A 20,110-nucleotide genomic window follows, 5' to 3' on the forward strand; every position below is an offset into this window, starting at 1 on the left:
AGAGAGAGAGAGATAGAGGGCTACTCCTGCATTCTTAAAGCACAAGCCCAGACTGCTGATCAGGATCAGGATCTCAGTTTCAGGACAGAAAACAGGAATGCTCTTCATCCAATATAGACTGTGACCACTAGGTGATAAGTAGTAAGTACAAACTCAGTTTTAGAAAAGTTTGCAAAGTAGGAAAAATGTGAGTGAAAACTGACAGGCTTTGAAAATCCCACTTGACTTGTGTTCACTTGAAAACAGAGCAAAGACAAGATATCATTACTATTTAATCTAATTAACTTGATAACTTGTTCTTCGGATATATACACTTATTCTAAATTTGACGCGTGAAACATTCCAAAAAATTGGGACGGGTCATGTGTACCAATGTGTATCACCTTTCCTTTAAACACTGTTAAGGGATTGCTTGGGAACTGAGGATACCAGTTAGTGGAGTTCTTGCTTGATATATCACAGTGTTGTAACGCATGCAGAATGTGGCATTGTCTTGCTGAAGCAAACCGAGATGCTCCACCAGCATATGTGGCCTGAAAATGCCCCCCTTAAAGTATGGTGCCTTCACAGATGTGCAAGATGCCCTTACATTTGGCACAAACACACCCCCTATACAATGACAGAAGTTGGCTTTTGAACATTAAACTGGTAATGATTGTGATGATTCTTTTCCTCTTTGGCCTCATCTCATATAAGCTTTAGCCCAGAGAAGTCGGCGGCGTTTCAGGATGTTGTTGCTTTATGGCTTCTGCTTTTCGTAGCAGAGTCTCAACTTGCATTTGTAGATGTGGCAGCAAACATTGCTTTTACTGCTAAGGATATTCTGACATATGTGGTGATACTCATTACATGAGCATGTCAGGTTTTAGTGCCATCTGAGGGAGCAAAGGTCATCATCATTCGGTATTGAGTTTTGGCCTTGCCCTTTATGCACAGAGATTTCGACAGATTTTCAGAATCTGTTATGGACTGTAGATTGTAAAATCCCTGAATTCCAGTCATGTAATTTGTACCCAAATGTTTTACACAGGTGTAAGAACAAAAGATTAAGAGGGTAAAAAAATAAAACCAAGGAACATGTTAAAAAGTAAAAAACAGACAAGATTAAAACCAAGAAGGAAAGAAAAGCACAAAACAACACAGAACAATCAGATAACATCAACCATTTCTGGAAGACAAAGAATATAAGATATTTCGAGGCTTGGCCTGAATGACTATAGGGAAGATGCATGTTTGATCTTCATGAGGAGGCTGATTAAGAGCCTTGGAGCTCTTACTGAGAGAGCTCGGTCGCCCTTTAGCTTTTTCTTTGAACAGGATACCCTTAGTAGAACCTGATCTGAACATCTCAGGGCTCACAACAGCATGTAAAACTGAAATAAGTGATCAGAAGAACTGATATATAAATGGGGGCCTGCCCATTCAGTGTGCAATAAAACCTTAAATAAAGTGGATTTGTGAACTGAATTGAAAGCAAATGAAGGGATGCTACAATTGGTGTTATATGACCATGCTTTTTTGTACCAAAGAGTATTGGAGATATTGCAGCATTAGGCATTATCAGGTAGCATATATGAGGAATAGGACTGGGCCTAAAATGGACCCCTGAGGAACCCCACAAGTGACTTCTTATATCTATATCAAATTAGTTTCCAGCTTGAAATGTATAAATATCTAAATAATTCACTGTCACCAGTGATAACTAAAGCATCTATATTAGTAAGGGAAATATTGATTATTTTTCTTATTACTAATTGAAACAAGGCTAAGAATTATATGCATTCTAAACTTTTAGCCCAAACCACATTTAGGAGTGGAGTTTTTTTTATGAAAGGTTATTGTTGTGTATACAGTATTTTACAGAAAGAATGACTTTTCTTTTGAGTTCACACACTGTTAATGTTTGCCATCAAAACAACAATGACAATGATGAACATCACACTGTGTAAAATAGAAAGTAAATCAGATGTTTTGCAAATCGACACTGAAAATTCTAGACTGCTGTCAGTTGCTTGTTGCTGCAAAGCTAACTAGTTGCTAGCACAAACAGTAGCAAAGTAGTACTGACCAATTGGTTCTGTTAAACAGCAAAAATAAGTTAATGTAACCCACTGTCAAACAGGCGTAACCTCCTTGTTCATTCCGTATTCTTGCCTTTCAATTCTCAATGAACCTGAAATCAGCTTTTTTTTTTTTCATTTGAATTTTCACATTCCACCTTGTACAGCAGTCAGATTCAGGCACCTCATGTGCCAGAATGGAACACGATTTAAGGTGGACCGAGGCAATGCAAATAGGAAACCTAATTCTGTTTTGTCGAATCTCTGAGATCTCTCCACCTCTAAAACACCTCACTTATGGCCCAGCATGGCTCATCGCCCTTGCCTGATCTGAGAACCTCTTCCTCCATCTTTGTTCTGCATTTTATTTCCTTTTTGACTGTTTTACCATCTCTCCTTCTTGACCTGTTGTGTAATTCAACACGTAGCCCCTTCCCTTGTCCTGTGCATGAGCACAAACGCCCCCTGTTGCTAATCGACTAGACTAGTGATGACTTCCTCACCATGAGCCTCATTGTCTATTTCCCATTTACAGATGACTGTATACACTGGAATTTTTTTCAGCATATACACAGATCAGACTGCTAGTAGACCGGGAGGAGATACGAATTCAGTTTGAATGACATCATACACTGCGCCTTTAAATCTATCCAAGCAGAGTGTAAAATGAGCACTTGGTGCTTTTCTGTAACGCTTCCTATTTGAGAAACTGCAAGATACGGGCTCTATCCTGCCCTCAGGTGGAGTACAGAGTGCATTCATCTCATGGTTTTCATGTGTGAGAACATGCAGTATATAAAAGAAGAAAGACTCACTCACCTAGACTTATAGTTTATTATTCTATTTGATATTTTTTTATTATTAACAAAATGTAAACAGTCCGACACGCCTACTTTTGACATTGTTTTACATTAGCCTTGCATATAGACCACTTTTTGCGCACATTACAGTGTTGTTCCTGGATCAAAGCTTTCCTTATTATTTACTTTCCCACACAATAACTAAATTCTTAGTTTTGGAATTAAAGTGAATGCAACCAAATGAAAATATGTGTTTATAGTAGGCTAGCGCGTATGTCTTGTCCTGGATGGCCGCTGCACCGCACAGCCTGGTGTTAACCCAGCTCCAACACGTTCCACTTCACTTCCTCTCTATGAGCTGAATGAGGTGTTAGTGTAACTAACATGATCTAAGCCCGCAAGAAGGTCACTGTTTATCCAGACGTTGTTATTCAATGTCATTATGATCGATGAGAGGACGCAAGCAGTAGGTGGATTTACAGAGAGCAGGTCATAAAAGGCATGAGCCCTGGCTTTTGCTCAGTCAGGGTCAGAGGTCACCTCAGGGCCTTCATGCCTTGGTTTAAGTCAAGGTCATGTTTGGTATCCTTCAGGCAGTTCTGTCTTTAGTGTTGACTCCTACGAGTCTATTGCACAGCATCCATCATTCCAAAACACCAGCGGCTGCACTTTCAGGAGGGATTTCAATGTTCGTTTATTCATAAATAAATGAGTAAATGAGAGGTTAATTATTTAATCTATTGACTAATAAATTGGTTATTGATGACAGGAAGGGCTAAAAAGTGCTGAGTATTGTTTAAGCTATGCAAACAGGCCATTGTCCTTCACAGCTGTACGCTATCCACCTCAGTGAAAACCGAACAACTGTATTGTTTCTAGCCTGACACTGTGAGTGGGGGTCTATCGATTAAATCAGTGTTCTAGTAACCTGCGTGAACCCATTTGAGCATGGTGTCAAGAACCGTTTCACACTGAGAATTCATTTCTATATGTGGTTGTGCACCGACAAGTCAATATGTACATTGTCTCATCTCTAGGGCATCCAGTTCCACAGATGTGGTGGTGTCCATCTGCGTGATCTTCGCCATGTCCTTCATCCCAGCGAGTTTCGTCCTCTTCCTCATCCAGGAGCGTGTCAGCAAAGCCAAACACCTGCAGTTCGTCAGCGGGGTGAATCCTGCAGGCTACTGGGTGGCCAACTTCACCTGGGACATGGTACACTAAACAAACACTGCCTACAACACAGTAAACTTTATACACTGCAAAATCGTGTGACCGCTAATCCAATGTCGTCAGTTGGCGATTGATTGGCATGTCTAATATCAAGGATACAGCCTATTCAAATATTAATTATAAAACACTCCAGAAATCTGATGCTCAAGCAGTCAACAACAATAGCTGTTATGAAATACGTGATAGAAGCACACGTATGATCACAAACATCAACTGGAACATAGTACTGATAGATGGTGCCAGGCATAAGCAATAAGCCACAAGAGGACGTGTTGCTCTGCTTTGTGTCGTGCTTAAGAACACCCATCCCTGTGATAAAATTGCAGAAATGCATGGCTTTAAGTGGCTTGTTGCTTTTATAAAACAGTAGCCAACATAAAATATGATAAAATGCACATTTTTTTCAGAAATTATTTGTTATTATTAATAATAATTGACACATTTTCTGCCAATAAAGGTAGTTTCTGTATGGTGTCATTGCTAATCGACTGTAGACATTCATGATCTTTTTGACTTTTTTCTCACTGAGTAGTGACCATATCACAACTTAGCACAGTTCAATGCAAAAAAAAGTCTTTACAAGTACATTTCACTAGTCTTATATAGCACCAATCCAGTGGTACCTCTCTTACCACACTGGTCCTGTACGATAAACACTGGACACTGTACATTAAACAAAATACATGGCAATTACTCAACTCAATACAATAAAAACAGCAGACTCTACACTGAAAAGCTATACAGTAATACTGTATGCTGAATGCTGCACATTATGTGAGCACTATATACTGACTGTACACTGCACAAAGGTTTCTGTGTAGTACATGTTATATGAATGTATACTCAATGATAATATACACAGTACATTCTACAGTAATACTATCCACTACACACTATATGGAGAATATAAGACAGACACACACACATTCTTCCTTCTTCCCCACTGCGTTTAAGAGTGTAATCGATGCCTGTGTCTGTGGCGTCTGTCTGAACGCCTGAACGTCAGCGTGAATTCTATAAGTAATCTAGCTCTACCGCACACGTACTTCAATATCTCCCCTCTCTTTTCTCCAAAAAGCATCTCTCAGGTCATCTAGTGTGCATATGTACCCATGTGTGTGTGTGTGTGTGTGTGCGTGCACATGTACGTGTGTGTAAATTGCCAGTGAAATATCATTATGGCAGCAGTCGGACGGATGTAGCCGTGAGCCATCACCATTTGCTCCTCATTTGAATATTTTATTCTCCCTCTCAGATGAGCTGAGGTCAGCCACGTGCTTGTGCCTGCGTGTATATAGGTGTGCTTGTATTGCTATAATTGTAAGGGCAAAAACGTGTATTGCTATCTTTGTGAGGACTGAACACATGTATTGCTATACTGTTGGAGCTGATCATTCAGATTGCTATGCTTGTGAGGATGGAAAATGCATATTGCCATGTTTGTGAAGACATGTTTTGCTACAATTATGAGGACCAAAAATGTGCATTGCTATGCTTGTGAAGACTGAAAACAGGTATTGCTGAGATCAAACACATGTATTTCAATAATGTGAGGGCTGAAAACTCAGACTGCTCTTCTTGTGAGGACCGAAAATGCATATTGCTGTAGATCAAAAATGCACATTGTTATGCCTGTGAAGATCAGTACATTAGTGTGGATAACACTTGTTTATGACTAGGGGATCTGCAAGAAGAGGCTACTACTAGTTGTTAACACGATGATGGTTCATTGGAAATTCAAGCCTGTTGTTTAAACTCCTGTCTCAGACAACCCAATTTTCCTTTTCGAAGGTGTTCTTTGCAGTTCCAAACATCTTTCCTTTCATCCTTTCTGTTTAAATTTTTACACTGACACTGGTTTCCCGACTACAAAGAAGGGTCATTCTTCTCTTCTGTTTGACTTCATTTAAATTCTGTTCAGTGCAGTTGTTTCTTTATAGATATAGGCAGTTCCTATCAGAATATGATTGAATGCATATTTTTGATCTAAAGGCATGCACTTAAAGGAACAGTTCAACCATAAACTGATCAGCCACTTCATTAAGTACATCTCTATGTACACTCATTGTCCATTTTCTCAGCTTCACTGACCACGTAGGAGCACTTTGTAGTTCTAAAATTACAGACTGTAGTCCATCTGTTTCTCTGCATACTCTGCCCCCTTTTCTCTGTTCTTTAATGGTCAGGACACAGCATAAAAGTTAGATATCTACAGCTGAAAGCCTGTTAAAATGCCAACATTGTGGCTATTTAAAACTGTGCAGGTTGGAAATAAATTCCACACACGTTCAGCATAATTACAATTTGATTGGAAATTCTGTAAAACTTCTCCAGCCCAGGAAAAATTGGAAAAACACGTTTGTGGGCGGAGCACGGATAGCTCAACTGCTTTTGTTGCCACGGTCTTTCTCCAGTGAAGTCTGGGCGGCCGTCCTGCAGATGAATATTCGCTACACATTTCTTAAACATGCTAAAGATTTCTTCAATTACAGATTATATCCAATTAACCCCTTCTCACAGAGAGGGCCTTTCAGCACTCAGACAGGATGGATGGACACACGCAAGCAGGGAAGATTGAAAAGAAGCACTGAGACAGCTAATTAAAAACACATTGATTCAGCTCAGTATTCTATTCAGAAGACTTCTCATTTATTAGGCCGAGAAAACCATTACCATTCTCCGCAGGAAGAAATTGTACAGAGCTTTCTCATCCCTGCCCCACCAGCCATTGTCATGGGTCAGAACTGTAGCCTGCGCACTCATGAATTAACTCAATCTACTACAGGATGGCAGGTGTGTGTGTGTGTGTGTGTTTAATGTCCTGTGTAAAGGTGTATATTTCTGACCTCTTAACAATTACATTTTCTTAGGACTCTTTAGAAGAAGATTCAGTACATCACAAACCATCCGATTTCTCCACATTTCGATTCAGTTCAGTTAGAATTTAGGAAACAATTCAGTGCTTTGTGAAATCTTAAACTTCACCATAATTTGGTTCAATTCGATTATGAGTCTTTAGGAAATGATTATGTGCTGTATGAAATCTCAGTTTGATTCATTTCATATACAGTTATGTAGGAAATGGTTCATTACATTATGAATACAGAATGAAATCACCGCAATTCAATTCAGTTGCTATTCATTAGGAAAGAATTCAGTGCTTCTTGAAACTTGAAACTTCACCATAGCTTGATTCTGTTCGACTGTGATACTTCAGGGAAAAATATAATATTCAGTACATCAAAAACTCTCAGATTTGATCACAACTTGATTCACGTTAATGTTTCCAGACTTTCAGACTTCACCACAATTCGATTCATTTCAGTAACAGCTCTTTAAACAATGATTCATTGCTTCATGAAATGTGAAACCACAGCTTGAATCTGTTCAACTATGATTCTTTAGGAAAAGATTCAGTACATCAGGATTTCTCAAGTTGTGCCGCAATTTGATTCATTTCAGTTATGATTCTTCTGGAACTGATTCAGTATTTCAAAAAATCTCAGGCTTCATCACAATTTGATTCAATCCAATTATGACCGTTTAGGAAACAGTTCAGTGCTTCATGAAATCTCAAACTTTCAGTTATGATGCTTTAGAAAAGGATTCGGTGCATTCAGAATTCTCAACTTCCACAACAAATTGATTTGACTCAGTCATATTTAAAAATGCAGTGTATACATCTGATCAGAGGAACTACACAGAAGTGGAGTAAAGACAACAAAAACAACACAAGAGGCTTTTTTAACATGGGAATGTAGCCTAAATATAGCCTATTTTTAAAAATAAATGAGTGAATGTTACGCGATACTTGATATAATCTATGAATATAATTATGTAATGAATATGAATTGATTATAATGTGTTCTAACATTGCAAAATGTTGATGTAGTTAAATCACCAGTCATTAGTATTGAGGCTCCACTGTGTGTGCTTATGAATGATTGTGTGTATAAATATGGTGTTTAAAGTAGTGTTTTTTTTCTCTCTAGTGTAACTACATTGTGCCGTGCATCATCGTCATTGTCATCTTCCTCTGCTTTCAACAAAAAGCGTATGTGTCCCCTCCAAACCTGCCAGCTCTCATCTTACTGCTGGTTCTCTATGGGTGAGTCAGTTTGAAGAGCTTTTACTACACATACAAACACCATCAGTATTTATTCATTTCAGTATATCAGCTTGTATTCTGTTATGTCAATATGTTATTTATATTCTCATTCTATCGTATTTATAGAAAACAGAATACTCTGGAGTTTATGGTCACCAAGAGTTGCAACTGGCAGGGCAGCACCTAGGAAATATATAGAAATAGTGTATTACACATGGCTCAAGATCTTGAAACACAGGATGAAGTTTTGTCTAAGCATGATTTTTAGATAGTGAGAGCCAAGTAAAATCTCCAGTACATCAGGAGGACTTCAGGAGGGGAACCAAAGGCCTTGTTTTAACTGCCAGCATAATTAGAAACTAGTAGAATCAACCAATCATGTTTTGATTTACAGTGGGTGGGACCAATTTTTGTATTAAAAAATGTCACTCTGGAAGTTATGAGCAGTACAAGCATTAGTCTTACCAGGTTTCAGTCAGTTGTTAGAAATGGGAAGCAGCAGCTCTATGTCAGTGTTTTAGGGCCACTGTTAAAAAAAAAAATTTGTGAACTTTGAGAATAAAGTCATAATATTTCAAGGAAAAAAGTCATAGTATTTTCAGAAAAACAAGTTGTAATATTTCAAGAAAAAAGCTGTAATATTTCAAGAAAAAATATGTTATATCTAGAGAAAAAAGTTATATTTATATTTAGTAATATATTGAGAATAAAGTCATAATATTTCAAGGGATAAAAGTTATGCCCTCTCTGAATGGCACAGAGATACAGCCACTAATAGCTGTGTAGATGACCCTGCCTGTGATTCTGCACAGCCATTGCTTATACGAATAACGGTCTGTGCTGATGTGCCAGGAGAGACAGGGAAACTGAGTATTTCTTTATGGGTGAAATCGATATGAAAGTATAACTCCGCCAGCTCCTCACCACACCTCATTTGAACAGGAGGAGGTGCTGCCTTTCTCTTTGCAAAAACTTTGGCCACAATATTGCGACTTTGGTATTAATGCCACTTTATTCTTATGACTTATTTTTTTCAAAATATTATGACTTTATTCTCGAAATATCATACTATACAGCTTTTTTCTTGAACTATTACAACTTTTTTTCTTGGTCTACTATTTTTATTAACAGTGGCCCTAAAATTTCCTCGTACAGTATTCTTTACTGAAAGAGTCACTGTAAAACTGATGCATGCAGGTACAATACATGTTAATATGTCTGTGAAAAGCTTCAAATAAAACATAGAATGTCCTTTACAGTCTGCAAAGTAATCTAGAATGGCCAAAGTGTTTATGTGCAGCATAGTGCTTACTATTAGAAATCTCATAGGGGCGCTAGCATAAATTTACATTATTATGGATGTGTTTTGCATTACGTTTTTGACCAGGATTTAGCATAGATAGATAGATAGATAGATAGATAGATAGATAGATAGATAGATAGATAGATAGATAGATGCTTTATTGATCCCGAAGGAAATGTAGCAAGTGTAATGGTTAACTCTAATTGTCATGGTTTACCACTTATAGATAGAGTTGAATGGAAATGTTTATATTTAATCAGTATTTATTATTGTTTTGTCTTAGTAAAAATAAAACACCTGCTCTGTCAGAAACAAACTTAAATATTTCTTGTGTTTTTAATGCACAAGCTCTATTTATTTGCTGAATTTAACAAAATGGACACAAATAAAACATAAAATATGAAATGTTAGAATGAATTTTTTCCCCAATATGTTTAATTCAGCAAATAAACAGTAATAGTGCAATAGGCACCCACACTTTTACTATATATAGACTTATATAGTGCTGTGAGTTTTTTGGAGAGTAATACAGTTTTTGTTATTTTGGCTCTGTACATTTTGGCTCTCAGCACATTGGATTCACAATAAAACATCATTAGTTCATGCACAAGAGAGCTGTTGAATAGTCCAGAGGTGGCTTTTGCATCTGGAGCCTGTTGCTGTTTCAACATGATGACCAAAGACGTGTCCGTGCCAGTAAAGCAGGCAGTCATGGAGATTAGAATACATCAGAATAAATCAGAGGACTGAGGAATACGTTATTACTCAGTGCTTATGGAGTGAGTGGAGTGTTTCTCTATTGCACTTGAGTGATCATATTGAAATGTCCCTGGTGATTGTTATATGGAGTGAATGCTGTTTCGTGTTTGTCTGTGTCGCAGCTGGTCGATCACTCCGATGATGTACCCTGCCTCGTTCATCTTCAGCGTTCCAAGCACAGCGTACGTCGTGCTCACCTGCATCAACCTCTTCATCGGCATCAATGGCAGCGTTGCTACCTTCGTCATGGAGCTGTTCGATGACCCGGTTAGTGCACTACATATAACATAAACACACTGACACAGTATATAACATTATAACATATAACACTTGTACTACATTAATACTCTATACATACTTTTACAAGACTCTACATTTTAATCAGGAGTAGATAATTCGCTAGTGAATAGTGGGAGATATACAAGCTGTGCAGTAACACCGAGTTTTTTCCAATATATAAAATGGAATTAATCCAGTATAAAACATTGGCCTTCTACCAAATGGAGCTATGATACAGCACTGAGTAGTGATGTAATCATTTTTTTCTATGCAAATTTTTTTTATTGTGCAAAATTAAGCTTAAACATATGCTTTTAGATCAGAATGTCTTGATTATGAGAAACACTGCATTCAGTCATTCCAGACAGATTGATATGCTCATATCAAAACCTTGTGTATTTGCTGAATTCAAGATATTGAAAACAAACAAACCAACAAACTGTGGCCTGTGCAAAAGTAATGGCACATTTAATAAGCCGTATGTTTTCTTCTAGTGTGTTAAATTTAGGAAATAAATAGAAATAGTGCTTTAAAATTTAACTTGTTTTCTCTCAGAAAATCTACAAAATGTAATTTGACCAGATTTGTTCAGACTTTTCCATGCGACTGCATCTAGTGCGAGTGCAGCGTAATGCTTTTGTATAGTTCTCTCCTCAGTATTTAGCTGACAGCCATTTCTTCAGATGTCCGTGTGCTTTGCTTCTGTAGTTTGCACCTGCATGCATAAATGTTCTAAAATGCTTCCACCATAACCTCCTAAACCCTGGCCATGGGCTGCATATGGCACAACTGAGACTCGAACCCAATCCTAGTATTAAAACTTCTTGGCCGCGGTGCCGGACCGAGCTTTTCCCAGGTGGGCGCCGGACATGCACTTTATTGATTTGTTCTGTATGCAGACGGTAAACCTCTCTCTTTCTTCCTGAAATCTCTTTCTGGAATCTTCTCTCTCTCCCTCTCTTTCTATCTTTTTTTTTTTCTTCTGCAGGGCCAGAGTTCTCTCTGGCCTTTATAGTTGGAGTGAGATTCAAGCGCTCTTTCTGCTGAAAAAGGTTTCTCATGCTTTATTGACACTCTGTCCATTTACACTTTCCCTCTCTGAGGGATGAGAAGAAAGACAGAGACAAAAGAAATCATTAAGGAATCTCTTTCTCTGTGCTTTTCGTATTCTGACACTGAGTTTTGACTTTTCTGCAGGGTTTCTTTTATTATTATGATAATTTTTGGATATATTCTGATGCGTAATTCTCTGGTGACACCACACTGTGCAATCAGAAAGTGCTTTTCTTTAATTTCCATTGCCTTCTTTTACTTCCTTCTTTCACTCTCTCTGTCTCTCTTTCTATTCTGTTTGTAGTCAGGGTCAGTGATCCTCAAGAGACGGTAATTGGTAGTCCATCGAAAAATCTGATATATGGCTTTAGATGTCTATATTTGACAAAGGAAGAGGTACAGTATGTGTCTGCATCTTATATTGAAAATATTCCAGGTCTCTTAATTAAAAGTAATTCATTACAGGTAATTACATAATTTTACATTTGTCTTATTTGCTCAGATTTGACCCTAAAGAAAGATTGATTTCCATTAAAATGTATTCATTTATAGCTGTTCAACAAAACGTATTTTTTTCTATTGAGTAATATCATTTGATTAAACTTTACTTGAACCATGCTACATAGCACTGACATAGCTATGTCATGGCAGATCATATGGTCATGACAGATGCCATTATCAATGTTTATGCTGATGTCACATGCTAATTTTTGGCTTGCACTCTAGATTATTAGTTTTGAAACCCATCCCCACTTTTTTTCTTTAACCCAATTCACAATATATAGGACTAGAGAAATATGGGCCGGCAGGGTCTCCCTGAGGACCAGTTTGAGAGCCACTGGTCTAGATAGCTGCGTTGACTTCATGTTTGTGGCATGGATATATAAATGTAATGTAGCAGAATTCAAGTTTACCCTTTATTTTCATTATGTGAAAGTATACACAAGAACCTAAACATGAAAATCTAACGTTCCACTTTTCTTCACTAACGTCCATTGAGAGTAACAGTGGCTGCATGGTCCAACCAGTGAATGTGTCCACCAACCAGCCACATCACTTTGTGTTTACACTCATTGTGCATTTTATCAGCTCCACTTAATCATAGTGGTGCACTTTGTAGTTCTATAAATACAGACTTTAGTCCATCTGTTTCTATGGTTGGCCCCCACTTTGCGTTCATCTCAAAGGTGTTCAGTGGGATTGAGGTCAGAGCTCTGTTTAGGCCACTGGTCTTCCTCCATGCCAAACTCATGAAATCCTGTCTTTATTTACCTCGCTCTGTGCACAGGGGCATGGTTATGCTGGAACAGGAAAGGGCCTTCCCTAAACTGTTGCCACAAAGTTGGAAACATGAAAGTCTAAAATGTCTTTGTATGCTGTAGCATTACCGTTCACTGAAATTAAGGAGCTGAGCACAAATTCTGAAAAACATCCCAGACCATTATCCCTCCTCAACCAAACTTTACTGTCAGCTTTACTGATAGCATTACTTAGATATTGTTCGCTAAGCATTTGCTAAACCAAGATTCACCCAACTGACTGTCACCCCACTCCAGCTGATGCCTGGCATTGCACATTGTGATCTTAGGCTTGTGTTTACCTGCTCAGCCATGGAAACCCATTTAACGAACGTCCCGTCACATAGTTCTTGTGCTGATGCTGCTTCCAGAGACAGTTTGGAACTTGGTAGTGAATGATGCAACAGAGGTTACACATCTCACACTTCAGCCCCACTCTGTGAGTATGTGGGATCTACGGCTTCATGACTGAGCTGTTGTTGCTCCTACATGCTTCTATGTCACAGTAATGGCATGTACAGTTGACATGGGGCGGATCTACCATGGCAGAAATTTTACAAACTGACTTCCAGCAAAGGTGGCATCCTATGACAGAGCCATGTTTAAAGTCACTGAGTTTCTCAGTGCAACCAATTCCTTTGCCTGATTTGATTCACCTGTTAGCAGCGAGGGTGGCTAATTTGGGGGGGTACTTTTGGCTGTATAGGGTCTAACAAATCACACCGCTTTTAAAATGGAGTAAATCTTTCTTTAGAGCAAACAGGATAAGAGCAATGAATCATGATTACCGGCATTAAATGATGCGAAGAGTCATGATTAGTTTTTTTAATTATTTGACAGCCCTAGTTTTAGGATATGTTTGTTGTTGTTTTGAAACAAACAAAAAACAATAGTCTGTTGGTACAGAATGTGAAGTGAGTAAAATGATATTAATTAATTATATAACTGCAATAAGTAATAAAGTGATGACATAATTACATAAATAACTAAAGATCTATGACAGTGTGAACTCTAGACTTCTACAGGTTCAGTGTTGTCTGTTCTCATGATGGTGATGATTTTGGCTCATTTGGTATCGCCATGTGGTGTGTGTGTATGTGTACATGTGAGTATTGTTGTGAGGTGTTAAGCCGGTCTGCAGGTGTGTGTGTGTGTGTGTGTTTGTGCATGTCCCAGTTCTGTGCGCCCTGCAGAGAGAAAGAACCCTCCGGTGGGACGAAAGATGCTCCACTATGGCTTATGCAGTATGTGTGTGTCCAACTCCATATGCGTGGAAGGGCGTGTCATGCTTAAGTAATTACATTAGCATAATATTTAGTTTGGCACTTTAAAACGAAGCGACTCGCAGCTTGCAAGTAGGTCAGTGACAGAAACAGAGCGAGAGTGTGACTGTTATCACAAACTCAAGGTTTGGTTGATTTACTAGCACAGCTACAGTGAAGCTGGGCAGTGTTCATGAATGGGTCATTATGGAAAGGGACTAGTCTCTGTGCAGGTAAGTTAAGTAGACTCTTTTACAAACAGGGAAAAACTCGTTTAAAGCTCCAAATTTATTTTAAAAATCGATTTTGTTTATATTTCTTTACTTTATGATTCTCAAACAACCACTAAAATCACATTCATTTTTCAGAAGATTAAATGGAAGATAAGTTACTTGCATAAGGAAGGAAAAAGTCAAAGAAAAAATAAGTGCAGGAGTTTCCAAAACTGGGAAAAAAGATGAAATGATACAGAGAAAATGGAACTTCTAACAACTAGCTGCAAGAGTTGGGAGTCCACCAAACACAAATAGTGCTTAACGCTTTCGTCTTTGAGAGAAAGGAGAAAATCAAGCTCCACTCTTGGTTCAGATCTGAATCAAGACTGAACTTTGGAGGTGTTGAAAGCTTTCCCTGTAGATTTCTTTGAGAAACTGGAAAATTGTAATAAACACCAAGAGCGGACCCATTTAATACTAAAAAATGATATTGTGTTTAATTTACACTTACCGGTTTTAGCAGAGACACTTCGCCAGAGCGACTTACAGAAGTGTCTTGCTGTCTACTCAGAATGTGTCCTAACTAGTACAAATGGGCCCTAAACTAAGACAGTGCCAGACACAAAAGCCACTGCTGACACCTAGAAAGACCTAGCATAAGTGCAGTACAGTGGATCTCAGTAGGTACTGAGACTATTGCTTACTTAAGTGCTTCACAAAGAGCTGGAGAAGGAATCTGCTGTTTGGACAGCCAATGGAAGTTCAGACATCCGTTTGTCTTCAAGATGGGTCAAGCTGAGCTGTACTGATATTTCTTGACCATTGCCATTAGGCAGGGTGGCTTTATAGGCAAGAATCAGGATTTTAAATCTGATGCATGCAGCTACAGGAACCCAGCGAAGGGAACGCAGCAGTGGAGTGATATGAGTGAACTTAGAATGATTGAAGATTGCATTCTGGATCATTTGCAAGGGCCTGATGGCTACATAGGAAGACCAGCTGAGGAAGTGGCAGTAGTCAGGCCTTCAGATGGCAAGAGACCTAGAGAGAAAGAGTCAATCCTCTGGATGTTGTAGAGGAGAAACCTGCATGATCATGTCAGGTTCACAGTATGAGCTGAAAATGATAACTGGTCATGCAGAATCACATCAAGGCCCTGCATCTTCAGATTGAACAACCAAGGAGCTCTCAAATTAGGTGGGAAGATCATGGTGGGGTGGGATTCAGCAGGTTGTTAAATTGATAGCTGTGAGAAGCCGTAGGACGTCATCTGTGGATGTTGAAGAAAAACAGGGAAGGAAGTTAAGAGCAGGAGGATGAGGACCGAGACGGGGAGGAGTGGAGACTGAGGACAAAGACTGGCAGATTGAGGCTTTAATATTCTGTAAATATGTTTTTTGCCTTTTTTTCCCAGCACTGACATGATTAACTTGTCATTAATGGTTGTTTGACTGGAAGTAGTTAGCAAATTGTTGCATTTTTCTTTTTTTTATTGATGGATGGATGGATGGATGGATGGATGGACGGATAGATAGATAGATAGATAGATAGATAGATAGATAGATAGATAGATAGATAGATAGATAGATAGATAGTTTTTAATAGTAGATTGTTAGGAGTTAGCTTTTTTCTTTTTAAAAGTCAAATTATTTTTATTATTATTATTATTATTATTATTAATCATATCAAATTGTTGAGCATTTTAAAATGAAACTCTTCATATAGATAGATAGATAGATAGATAGATAGATAGATAGATAGATAGATAGATAGATAGATAGATAGATAGATAGGGACAGAGAGGGGGGGGGGCTTTGATATATTCCCTGTGAGATATGTTTTATTTTTTCTTTGTTCCTTTTCTTCCTCTTATATTTTGTCTTGAGGTCCCTGTGGTCCTAGGAGAAGTCACCAGAGGAATGTGGAAGGCCCGTGTATGTGTGTGTGTGTGTGTGTGTGTGTACAAGGGGAAATGTGGGTCGAGTGCCAGAGAAATTTGTCCTTCTCCACAGTGTGTGAGATGATTTATGAGTTTATGGTGGGATCTTAAAGAAAGTGTCTCAGCTTCCTCCGCAGGGTTAGAGCCCCTCGGCACTGTCTCCATGACGATATCCACTCAGAGGGCTGGGTTTGGTGAGGTTTTTGATGTTTGGTGTTATTCACACATGCTGGAGTTGAGTTATGTCTCAATCCACCAGCTTCACCTCAGAGACCCCACCCTGCATACAGCAAGGTCACTGTATATTCTTATAGACCTCTGTCTCCCTCTGTCTCTCTCTCTCTCTCCCTCGCACTCTCTAGCACTCTCTCTCTGTCTCTGTCTCTCTCACTCACACACATACACACACACACACACACACACACACACAGCAATAAACCTTTTTGGCATTAATGTTTCACTTGTGCTGTTCCCAAAGCAGCACAGTAACAAGTGTAACACAAGCAGACTAATGATAATGGAGGAAAGTCAGATACAGCACATGGTTAAGACTTCATTTCTGCCGACACCTCACTGTGGGCTGAATTTCAGCAGGGTAATTGACTAAATCCTCTGCTACAATCTGGGAACAAACAGTGCTTTCAAGACAAAGCTTAGGCACAAGTTGTAAATGAGCATAGGAACAAGGCTAATTAAAGGGGAATTCCACCAAACTTTCAAAATGTCTGCATAAGAAATCAACATGTCAAGATGTAAACAGAGTCTTTCAGAAATGGTTCATTGTAGAGGATCTTGTTCATATTTCTGTACAGGTGATGATGATGGGATCCAGAGGTCGTGTCTGCATCATAAACGTACACCATTACAGTTTTTATCTTCTTTCTTCTTCTTCTACTTCTTCTTTCAGCTGCTCCCTTTAGGGGTCACCACAGCGGATCATCTGCCTCCATCTTGCCCTATCCACTGGCTCCTCTACTTTCACACCAACCATCTCTATGTCCACCTTCACTACATCCATAAACCTTCTCTGAGGTCTACCTCTTCTCCTTCTGCCCGGCAGCTCCATCTCCAACGTTCTTTGTCCAATATATCCACTATTCCTCCTCAACACATGTCCAAACCATCTCAACCTGGCCTCTCTGGCTTTATCTCCAAACTGCTCCATCTTCACTGTCCCTCTGATCTGCTCATTTCTAATCTTGTCCAGCCTGGTCACTCCCAACGAAAATCTCAGCATCTTCATCTCCGCCACCTCCAGCTCAGCCTCCTGTCTTTTAGACAGAGCCACAGTCTCCAAACCATACATCATAGCAGGACGCACTACTGTCTTGTAAACCTTCCCTTTCACTCTTGCTGCTATCCTTCTGTCACACATCAGCCCTGACATCCGTCTCCACTTTTATGTGCTCTCTAAAATGACAGTTGAACCCTTTTGAGTTTTAAATCTAATGCTGATGATGTTAAAATAAGTTTTAGACCAAAAGATATCACAAAACAGTGTCTCAGACTTCAAGCAGTATATTCATAACCTTTAAATAGACTTACTTTCTGTGAGGGAGCTTTTAGAGGCATTAAACTCATCAGACGTCTGGTTCCTATGACCTCCCCTGTGATCAATTCTGACAGAGTGAGAATTTCTATGATACAGGCTTTTTATTGAACATTAGATGTTTTTAAACATAGGCAGTTATTATATATTCTTATGCAGCTGCCTATTTTGCCAAGTAACAAAGAGGAGGACACTTATCTGGTTTTGTTATTAAATTGTTGTGAATAAAGTTGAGCAAGTACTTTTTTTTTTGTTGTTATTTTTTTTAACCACAAAATTACTGGAAATGTCCGTCACCAAACCGAACTTGCTGGAAGGCTTTTGACAGAAATGACGCAAGTCCTGTCCTCTTCCACTGCGGTCCCTAAAGCATGACTCGGCAGGATAGCCCCAAAAGAATTACACTCTGTACTGAAGTGTGGAAGAGGAAGTGCAGGTTTCTATTTCTGACAGAGAAGCACTTCTGTGAAATCTGTCCTAAAACCAAATACATTATACATTAGCCTGGCTTTTAAATGTCTCTCTCTATATAATTCTTTCTCACTCTCTCTCCCCTCCATCTCTTCTGCTCCCTCTCCTTCCTCTCTTTCTCCATATATGTATATATGTGTGTATATATGTGTGTGTGTGTGTGTGTGTGTTTGTGTGTTTGTGTGTTTGTGTGGCACAACATTATGACCTCCTCCTTGTTTCTATGCTCATTGTCCAGTTTATCAGCTCCACTTACTCTGTAGGTGCACTTTGTGGTTCTACAATTACAGACTGTAGTCCATCTGTTTCTCTGCATACTTTGTTAGGCCCCTCTTCAGTGGTCAGGACCACAGTATGCAAGAACACCCATTGCTTTGTTGGCTTCAGTTTAACACATCTTACTTTTTTCTCATTTTTTTTACAGTTTGTATTTACTTGCTTAGTTTCATGTACATGGAACATGGAGGAAAAAAAACAAAATATTAAAAATTAAAAATTTTCATAACTTATATATATATATATATATATATATAGTGCCCCTCACAAATATTGGCACCTCTGGTAATCATGAGATGAACGAGCAGCACAAAATATTCTTAATATATTCTTCTACTTATCTTTTTGACTGATCGATTTACAACATTAGCAAACAACTAAACTTTATTTAAGGTATAATGATTGAAAAAGTTTTTCTTCTCAAAAGAATATTTTTCTTAAATCTGTGTGCCACAGTTGTCGGGACCCCTAGAAACTGAAGTACATTCTCATTCATATTTTATATTTTAAAGTTAATCTGAGTGATTAGGGATGCAGTCAGCTTTGAGTTCATGTTTCACTGAGGAATATATAGGAGATGAAACACAGGCCTAATTTCTTGAGTCGTTCATCGGGATGAGAAAGACCAGAGAAAACAGTAATAATGTACGAGAAAAAGTTGTTGAGATAGACAAATCAGGAATCGGCTACAGTTAAACAGTTGAAAATGCACATTTACACTACCAGGCCAATAACTAAAATGTTTAAAACAACTAGAGATGCTAAGAATCATCCAGGAAGAGGATATATATCTACTGACCCTGCACACTGTGCAGAAGATGGTTTAAGAGGACAAAGAATCTTTAAGGACCACAGGTGGGAAATTGAAGACATTAGTTAGGTCTTAGGGACAGAACATCTGATAAACCACAGTCAATCACCACCTCCATTTATGTTTACTTTATTTTTAAGTTGATCAAAGTGTCTAAAAAATAGTTACTGTCCTGAAAAAGCTCATATCTAGAGTTTGGGCAATAATTAAAAAGTTCCAGTCAACTGGAACTGTGGCAAACTTGGAGGCAAAAAAAAACATCCCCAGAGGTCACTGTTGGAGAGTTACAGAAAAAATAGCGTCCAGGGGTCACCAAGTCTCCCTCACTACCATGAGACACCACCTCCATGCCAACAGATTATTTGTAAGGCATGCCAGGAAACTGCCTTTCCTGTCATCCAACTACACACGTAAGCATCTGGAGTTTCCTGAAACGCTGCTGGGACTTTTTCTGGAATTGTGTTTTATGGTCCGATGAAACAAAAATTCAACATTTTGGCTCAAGGTGGGTTTGGTGTAAAAAAAAAAGAAAAAGAAAAGATGACTGCACTGAAAAGAACCTGATGCCCACTATTAAGTATGGTGGAGGGTCTATGATGTCGTGTGGCTGTCCTCCAAAGGCCCTGGGAACCTGAGAATATGGCATCATGAAATACCAGCACATTTTAAATCAAATTCTGTCTGCCTCTGCCAG

General features: G+C 38.7%; 1 protein-coding gene across 1 annotated transcript in view; it reads left to right on the forward strand.

Moving 5' to 3' along the window:
• Window positions 1-20,110, forward strand: part of LOC108427427 (phospholipid-transporting ATPase ABCA1) — a 246,921-nt gene that overhangs the window by 182,797 nt on the left and 44,014 nt on the right. The window contains exons 37-39 of the mRNA XM_037532939.1: window positions 3,898-4,075; window positions 8,086-8,201; window positions 10,386-10,530. Of these exons, the coding sequence (XP_037388836.1) occupies window positions 3,898-4,075; window positions 8,086-8,201; window positions 10,386-10,530 (439 nt within the window). The remainder of the gene's footprint in view (window positions 1-3,897; window positions 4,076-8,085; window positions 8,202-10,385; window positions 10,531-20,110) is intronic.

The sequence above is a fragment of the Pygocentrus nattereri genome, chromosome 22, assembly GCF_015220715.1.
Source record: "Pygocentrus nattereri isolate fPygNat1 chromosome 22, fPygNat1.pri, whole genome shotgun sequence".
Lineage (NCBI taxonomy): Eukaryota > Metazoa > Chordata > Actinopteri > Characiformes > Serrasalmidae > Pygocentrus > Pygocentrus nattereri.